General features: G+C 47.8%; 1 protein-coding gene across 1 annotated transcript in view; it reads right to left on the bottom strand.

The window, feature by feature from the left end:
* Positions 1-8,841, bottom strand: part of LOC119575713 (serine/arginine repetitive matrix protein 1-like) — a 39,548-nt gene that overhangs the window by 15,617 nt on the left and 15,090 nt on the right. The window contains exon 3 of the mRNA XM_037923337.1: positions 8,024-8,841. This exon is cut by the window's right edge and continues 353 nt beyond it. Coding sequence (XP_037779265.1) covers positions 8,024-8,841 — 818 coding nt within the window. The remainder of the gene's footprint in view (positions 1-8,023) is intronic.

Here is an 8,841-nt window from a genome sequence, read left to right as displayed (position 1 = left end):
GGCAGGCAGGGCAGGCAGGCAGGCAAGCAAGCAGATAGGCAAGTAAGCAGATAGGCAAGCAGGCAGGTAGGCAGGCAGGCAGGCAGGCAAGCAAGCAGGCAGATAGGCAAGTAAGCAGATTGGCAAGCAGGCAGGAAGACAAGTAAGCAGGCAGGCAGGCAAGCAAGCAGACAGATAGGCAAGTAAGCAGGCAGGTAGGCAAGCAAACAGGCAGGTAGGCAAGCAAGCAGGCAGGTAGGCAAGTAAGCAGATAGGCAAGCAAGCAGGCAGGTAGGCAAGCAAGCAGGCAAGCAGGAAAGCAAGCATATAGGCAAGCAGGAAAGCAAGCAGATAGGCAAGCAAGCAGGCAGGTAGACAGTCAGACATGTAGGTAAGCAGACAGACACGGAAGGTAGGGAAACAGGTAGACAGGTAGACAGACAGGTGGGCGGGCAGGCAGACAGACAGACAGGCAGGCAGACAGGCAGGCAGACAGGTAGACAGACAGACAGACAGGCAAGCAGACAGACAGGCAGGCAGGCAGACAGACAGACAGGCAGATAGGAAGAGAGGCAGGCAAACAGACAGGCAGACAGACAGTCAGACAGGCAGACAGACAGACAGACAGACAGACAGGCAGGCAGACAGATAGACAGATAGACAGACAGACAGGCAGACAGGCAGATAGACAGACAGACAGACAGACAGACAGACAGACAGGCAGACAGGCAGACAGACAAGCAGGCAAGCAGGCAGACAGGCGAACAGGCAAGCAGGCAAGCAGGCAGGTATCCGAGGAACAGCAAGGACTTCAACATCTGCTGTCTGATCGCATTAGCAGTGGTGATAGCAGGGAGGGGGGAGGGGAGGGGAGGGGAGGGGGAGGGGAGGGGGGAGGGGAGGGGAGGTAGGGAGAGAGAAGGGGAGAGAAGAAGAGGGAGGGGGAGATGGGGAAGGGAGAGGGAGAGGGGGAGGGTAGGGGAGGTAGGGAGGGAGAAGGGGAAAGAAGGGCGAGGGAGGGGAGAGGAGAGGGAGCGGAGAGAGGGGAGGGGAGGGGAGGTAGGGAGGGAGAAGGGGAAAGAAGGGAGAGGGAGGGGAGAGGAGAGGAAGGGGGAGAGGGGGAGGGTAGGGGAGGTAGGGAGGGAGAAGGGGAAAGAAGGGCGAGGGAGGGGAGGTGGGTGGGAGCGGGAGAGGGGGAGGGTAGGGGAGGTAGGGAGGGAGAAGGGGAAAGGAAGGAGAGGGAGGGGAGGTGGGTAGGTAGGTGAGTTTTAGGTAAGGAGGGGGAGGGGTATGAGGGAGGGAAGTGGGGAGATTTGGGTAGGATATTGGGGTAAGTGAAGGGATAAGAATAAACAGGGGAAAAAGAAAAAAAAATATGTTTAGTTCATATGTGTACGTGTCTGTGTGTAATGGAGATTGACGAAGATAGATTAATAGACAAACGGATATATAGATAGAGGGGGATAGATGGACAGATAGATGCAAAGAGAGATATTCACCTTTAATTAGAAGCAGATGGAATAAAAAATAGATAAATAAAATAAAAATAGAATAGAATAGAATAAAATAGAATAATAAAAATGTTAAAAAAAAAGATATATATATATAATATATTATCCATCACCTTTTTTAGATAATTATTTCCCCAAAAATGAATTTCCAAATAAATATGTAAGTGTAGATAACTTTGAAAAATAAAATAAAATAAAAAAAATAAATAAAAAAAAAAAAAAAAAAAAAAAAAAAAAAAAATATTAAATTTTATATAATAATAAAATATTATATATATAATATATATATATAATATATATATAAAATATATATATATACTGCACATTCCCTGTTACCCTTGTACACGTGTCATAAACGACGTAAACAAACAAGCATGACTCGCAAACCAAATAAACGAACGTATATTGAGCTAACACAAATTGATTAAATTACCCGCGCTCTTAATCGGATAATCGAAGGCCTCTGAAACAGATAGGTAGACAAACAGGTTTAAATAAGTGTGAATAAAAACTTCTGTCTGTGGGAGGGGGAGGGGAGGGGGGGGATGGAGAGGAGAGGAGATGGAGGGGAGGGAGGGGAGGGGGGAGTAGAGAGTGAGGGAGAGGGAGGGGACGGGGGAGATTTTGGGGAGAGGGGGGGGGACGGGGGGGGAAGTGGGGGAGGGGGGCGGGGACGGGGGAGAAGTAAGGGAGAGGGGGGGGGACGGGGGAAAAGTGAGGGAGAGGGGAGGGGACGGGGGAGAAGTGAGGGAGAGGGGGGGGGACGGGGGGGGAAAGGAGGGAGAGGGGAGGGGCGGGGGAGAAGTGGGGAGAGGGGAGGGGACGGGGAAAAGGGAAAAGGGGGGGAGGGGGGGGGGACGGGGAGAAGGGTGAGGGGGGGGTAAGGGTGGAGGGGGGACGGAGATGGGATTAATAGAGAGAGAGAAGAGGGGCAGGAGGAAAAAGGGGAAACGGAAAAGGGGAAGAGGGGGAGGAGGAGGATCCCGAGGGGAAGGAGAAAAAAGATAGGGAGAGAGAAGGGAGGATATAAAAAGGAGGGGAAAAAAGGTAGGGAAGGTTTTTAAGAGGGAGATAAGAGACAAAAACATGAACGGAGAAAAAGGGTTTTTAAAAAAAGAATGAAGATAAAACAAATAGAGATGAAAAGGGCAGACGGCAAAAAAAAAGAGCGAGGAGAGTCAAAAAAGAGAGAGAGAGGAAGAGAGAGGAGAGAGAGAGAGGGGGGGGGGGGAGAGAAAAAGGGGAAAGCCCAAAAAAAGCCCACACAAAACGCCCAATCAGTGGATACGAGAGGGAAAAGGAGGAAAAGGAGGAGAGAAAAGAGGGGAGAGAGAGGAGAGAGGAGGGGAGAGAGGAGGGCCCAAGCGAGAGAGCGCGAGAGAGACAGAAACAGAGAGCGAGAGAGCCAACTCACAGCAGGTTGCAAAGGTCAAACCCGGGCGGTTGGTTCAAGCGGCGAAGGAACACGTGTTAAAGCCCAGCGTGGGCGTGGGCGGCCGGTGGTCTGGCCAACCCCGCCCACGGGTGTACAATTCTCGCCGCTACAGTGCACTCGCCTCTTTAAATACTACACACACACTCATTAGCAATCACACTGATAAAACAAAATTAAAGGGAACCTTTTCATAATTAAAAAAGATAAAAAAAATTAAACCAGCATCTGTGATATACTTTGGGAGTTCCCCCCCCACCCCCATCCCCCCCTCCACCCTACCCCTATAAAAAAGCGTGTTCAAAACAGGTGTGTTTTTCCTTTGCAGTTTGCTAGGCTGTTCTCCCGGGGGGGGGGTTTGGGGGGTTTAAAAAAAAAAAAAGGAGGGAGAAAGAGAGAGAGAGGAGGGGAGAGAAAAGGAAAAGAGAGATGAGAGAGAGAGAGAGAGGAGAGGTCTTTTTTATTTTACTTTACTTTTCATTTATGACTGTGATTCGGTGCCAAGTATATAACTAAAGGAGGCAAACGTTGGGAAAAAAACGTTGAAGGTATGAAAGTGATTAAAAGAGATGGACAGGGAGGAGGAGGAGGGGGAGAGAGAGGGGAGAAGAAGAGGGGGAGGGGAGAGAGAGTTGGGGGAGAGAGAAGAGAGAGGGGAAAAAGGAGACAGACAGACGGGACAGACAGGGAGAAGAGGGGAAAGCAGATAGACCCCACACACCCGCGCACACACCAACAAACAGAATGGGGAAAGAGGAAAACAATATTTTTATATATATAAAAATATATTAATATATAATATATATTAAAATTATAATATAATGTAAAATATAACATTTTATAATTATATAATTATATATATATATAATTTATATATATATAAAATATATGTGTGTGTGTGTGGGGATATATAATATATATATAATATAAATATATATTTTATATATATATATACAGAGAGAGAGGGGAGAGGAGGAGAGGGGAAGAGAGAGGAGGAGGGGAGAGGAAAAGAGAGAGAGAGGGGAAAAGAGAGAGGATGAGAGGAGAGAGGGAAAAAGGGGAGAGAGAGAGAGAAAGAGGAGGGAGAGAGGGAGAGAGAAAAGAGAAGGGGGAGAGAGAAAAGAGGGAAAAGAGGAGAGAGAGACAAAAAGTACAAAAAAGTGAGAAACAGAGAGAGAAAAAGATAAAACAGAAGAACACAGATAACATCCCCCCAAAGGATCCCCAAAACCCAAATTCTCAGCACCTCGTAATGCAAAGGGGTTTTGTTTTCCCCCAAAAAACACGGTGTTCAGCCCGCGATTTTGCTGTAATTTAGTCGCGCGAAACACTCTGCAGCCATTGAAAATTGTGCCACACCTTTGGGAAAAGGAAAAATGGGGGGGGGGGGAGAAGGTGGAGAGAGGGAGAAGGGGAGAAAAAGGGGGAGAGAGGGAGAGGGTGAGGAGAGAAAGGGAGAGGGAGAGGAGGGGGGGGTTTGGGGGGAAGGCGAGAGAGGAGAGAAAGGGAGAGGAGAGGGAAGGGGGGGGATGGAAAAGGAAAAAGGAAGGAGAGAGAGGGGTAGGGGAAGGAGGGAGGAGAGAAAGGGGGGGAGAGGGGGAAGGGGGAAAGGGGAGAGAGGAGAGAAAGGGGAGAGAGGGGAAGGGGAAGGTTTAGAGAGGAGAGAAAGGGAGAGAGAGGGGTTTGGGGAAGGGGAGAGAGGAGAAAAAGGGGGAGAGGGGGGGGAAAGGGGGAAAGGAAAAAGAGAGGAGAGAAGAGGGAGAGAAGGGGGGAGGGGGAAAGGGAAGAGAGAAAGGGAGAAAGAGAGGAGAGTAGGGGAAGGAGAGAAAAAGGGAGGGAGAGAGAGAGGTATGGGAAGGAGGGGGGGAGGGGGGGGGGGGGGGGGGGAAGGGGGAGAGAGAAAGCGAGGGAGAGAGAAGGATAGGGGAAGGAGAGGAAAAGAGAGAGAAAGAGAGGGGGAGGAGAGTGAAAGGAGATATAGAAAGAGGGGGGTTGAAGGAAAGAGACTATGGTTAGAGGAAGGAGTTTAGGGGAAGAGAGAGAGGAGGGGGAGAGAGAGAGGGGAGAAAAGAGAGAGAGAGGGGAGAGAGAGAAAAGAGAGAGAGAGAGAGAAAAAGTAAAAACCCAAAAGGGGAGGGGAAAAAAAAGACAATAAAAAAAGTAAAAGGAGGAAAAGGGGGGAAAAAGGAAAATTAACACGAGTTTACATCAAAAAAAAAAGAACAGCATGTTAACTGAACCCTAAGTTGAGAGATGGGGAGGGGGGGGAGGGGGGAGGGGGGAGGAGAGACAGAGATAAGGGTTCCCAACGAAAAAACCGGGGTTTATGGCCACAAATAAACATTTTAGTTTGGGCAACGCAACCCGGGGGGTAAAAGTGGGAAAGGCAAAAATTTTCAAAAAAAACGACAGTCTTCTTTCTCCTTTTGCTATTCCCCCCAACTTCCCTAACCCCCCATCTCCCCCTTTCCCCTTCCCTTTCCCCCCATCCCTTCCCCTTTTTTCCCCCCCCCCGCCAAACCCTCCCGCCCCCCCTTTTCTCCTATCTTTCCCCGTACCCTCCAAAAGACCTCTCCCCCTTCCCTCTTAAGGCCGCGGTGGCCGAGCCGGAAATGGTTAAAAGGGGTCGGAAAATTAAAAAAAATTTTCACCCCACGGCAATCCCGAGTTCGAGGGTTTGAGCACCCGGGCCCGGGGCGTTTTTTCCCTTGGTCAAAGGAACCCTTCCCCCTCGATTGCCTTTCCCCAACCAGGGTGGCCAAGCCCCGCCCAAATCAGTGCTATCCCCAAAACGGTAAAAAAAGAGAGAAGATTACCTTTTTAAAAAAAAAAAAAACACCCGGGACTCTCCTTTGGGAAAAGGAAAAGGGGGGGCCCTACCCCTCAGTACTCAAATCAAGAGCATCACAACCCTGAAAACTACAATTAAGTATCATGTGTGACCACGGCGGCTCAGACAGAAACCCCCCGTAAAAGAAGAAGATTTCCCCCTCTTTTTCCTCCATCACCCCTACCCCCCCCCGATATTCCCCCCACCACCCCTTTCCCCCCTCCCCGCCATTCCCCCTTTCCACCCACCCCAAAAACCCGCCCCTTTCCCCCCACCACCCCCCACCCCCATCCCCCCCGCCATTCCCTCGACCCAAAACTCGTTCTTTTCCTCCACCCCGGGCCCCAAAAGGCCTTTTCGAAAAAAAGTTGGGGTAATCAGAGGGAGGAAAAAGCGACCAAAGGAAAAGGCGACCAGGGAAAAACGCCAAAGGGAAAAGCGACCAGGAACAGCGACCAGGAAAAAGCGGCGGCGACCAGGGTGTCGTGGCGGGAAAGGCGCTTGAGGGCGGACAGCGGAAAACGGGCGCTGTCTCCGGCCACTTCGGCTGACTGTTGGGGGGGCCCCTTTCTCTCCCCCTGTTCTGTTGGGTTATGGGGTGTTATCTGGGGTGTTGAGTGTTGTTTTTGCGTTTTTTTTTTTATTTTTCTTCTCCCCTTTTTTTAAATATATAAATAAATTTTGAAAAATAAAATAATTTTAAAATAAAATAAATATATATATATAATTTTAAAAAATATATATTTATACTAATTTTATATATATATATATATTAAAATATATATATATTATATATTATTATTATATACATTGTAATAAATAATAAAATTTTTTTTTTTTTTTTTAAAGTTAAAAAATTTTTGGGTTTTTTTTTTTTTATAAATTTTTAATTTAAAAAAAAACCTGTCCGGCCCCCTTTTTGTTAAAAATTTTAATGCCCTTTTATTTTTAATTCCCCCTTTTCCCGCCTGTTGTTTAAATTTGTGTTTGATTTTTTCCAAAAAATTTGCCTTAAAGTTTTGTTTTTTGGTTTTTCCTCCTTGGTCTTTTTTTCGCTTCTTTTTTTATTTCCTTCCTTCCTTTTGGGTTTAAACCTCCTAATCCTCCTTTTTCGTTCCTCCTCCTTCAAATAATCCCCCTTTTCGTTCCCATCCTCCCTTCGTTTTTCTCCTCCCCAAAAATCCTTCCTTTCCCCTTTTCCCCTCCTTGCATCCCCTGAAATCACTTCCAAAGTCCTCAGAAGGATTTTTCGGCGGCCCCAGCGGGGGGGGGGGGGGGGAAAATCCCATTCCCGTGGATTGAACTCCCCCCAAGAAAAATTTTTGAAGGGGAAATTTTTGTGAAGTCGCTTTCTTGGAGGGATGGGATGTCGTTGTTTTTTTTTTTGTTTTGTTGTGTTTTTTGTTTTTTGTTTTGGGGTTGTTTTTTGGGTTTTTTTTTTGGGTTTTGTTTCTGTTGTTTTTTGGGTTTTTGTTTTTTGTGTTGGGGGGGTTTTTTTTTTGTTTTTGTTGTTGTTTTTTGGGTTTTGGTTTTGTTGTTGGGCTTTGTTTTGGGGTTTCTGTTGTGTCTGTGTTTTTGTTGTGGTTTTTTTTGTTTTTGTTGTTGTTTTTTGCTGTTGTTGTTGTTTTGTTGTGGGTTTTTTTTGTTTTTGTCTTTTTTGTTGTTTTTGTTGTTGTTGTCTTTGTTGTGGTTTTTGTTGTTGTCTTTGTTGTTGTTGTTTTTGTTGTTGTCTTTGTTGTTGTTGTTAATCTTTTTGTTGTTGATGTTTTGTTGTTTTGGGTTGTTTTTGTTGCTGTTGTTGTTGCTGTTTTTGTTGTTGTTTTTGGTTGTTTTTGTAGCTCTTGCTCTTGTTGTTGTTGTTTTTTTGTTTTTTTTGTTGCTGTTGTTGTTGGTGTAGACGTGTTTTGTTTTTATAATTCGTGTGTTTGTGTGTTTTTTTTTTATATCTATAAGCATTAATGTGTATAGTGTGTTTGCGGGTATGAGTGTACGTTAGCAAGTGTGTTTGTACAAGTACACGTAAGTAAGTAGGTAAGTAGGTAAGTAAATAAATAAGTAGGTAAGTAAGTAGGTAAAGTAAGCAAGTAAGTACGTAAGTAAGTAGGTAAGTAAGTAAATAAGTAGGTAAGTAAGTAAGAGTAAGTAAGCAAGTAAGTAAGTACACGTAGTAAGTAAGTAGGTACGGCGGCAGCTCCCCGAGTCGTGCAGGCCGAGAGGCGCCCGAGCTTAGGCCTCGCGAGCGGGAGGGCGGCTCCTTAAGCTCCTGCTCACCGCCCGTCGCCCCACGTCAGCCCGCGACTCGGAGCGACTTTTGGGGACTTGGAGCGACTTCGTGGGGCTTGAAGCGACTTCGTGGGGCTTGGAGCGACTTCGTGGGGCTTGAACCGACTTCGTGGGGCTTGAAGCGACTTCGTGGGGCTTGAAGCGACTTCGTGGGGCTTGAAGCGACTTCGTGGGGCTTGAGCGACTTCGTGGGGCTTGGAGCGACTTCGTGGGGCTTGAAGCGACTTCGTGGGACTTCGTGGGGCTTGAAGCGACTTCGTGGGGCTTGAAGCGACTTCGTGGGACTTCGTGGGGCTTGGAGCGACTTCGTGGGGCTTGAAGCGACTTCGTGGGGCTTGAAGCGACTCGTGGGGCTTGAAGCGACTTCGTGGGGCTTGAAGCGACTTCGTGGGGCTTGAAGCGACTTCGTGGGACTTCGTGGGCTTGGAGCGACTTCGTGGGGCTTGAAGCGACTTCGTGGGGCTTGGAGCGACTTCGTGGGGCTTGAAGCGACTTCGTGGGGCTTGAAGCGACTTCGTGGGGCTTGAAGCGACTTCGTGGGGCTTGAAGCGACTTCGTGGCGACTTCGTGGGGCTTTGAAGCGACTTCGTGGGGCTTGAAGCGACTTCGTGGGGCTTGAAGCGACTTCGTGGGGCTTGAAGCGACTTCGTGGAGCTTGAAGCGACTTCGTGGGGCTTGAAGCGACTTCGTGGGGCTTGAAGCGACTTCGTGGGGCTTGAAGCGACTTCGTGGGGCTTGAAGCGACTTCGTGGGACTTCGTGGGGCTTGAAGCGACTCGTGGGGTTTGAAGCGACTTCGTGGGGCTT

The sequence above is a fragment of the Penaeus monodon genome, chromosome 7, assembly GCF_015228065.2.
Source record: "Penaeus monodon isolate SGIC_2016 chromosome 7, NSTDA_Pmon_1, whole genome shotgun sequence".
NCBI lineage: Eukaryota > Metazoa > Arthropoda > Malacostraca > Decapoda > Penaeidae > Penaeus > Penaeus monodon.
This window is presented reverse-complemented; position numbering and strand designations above follow the sequence as displayed.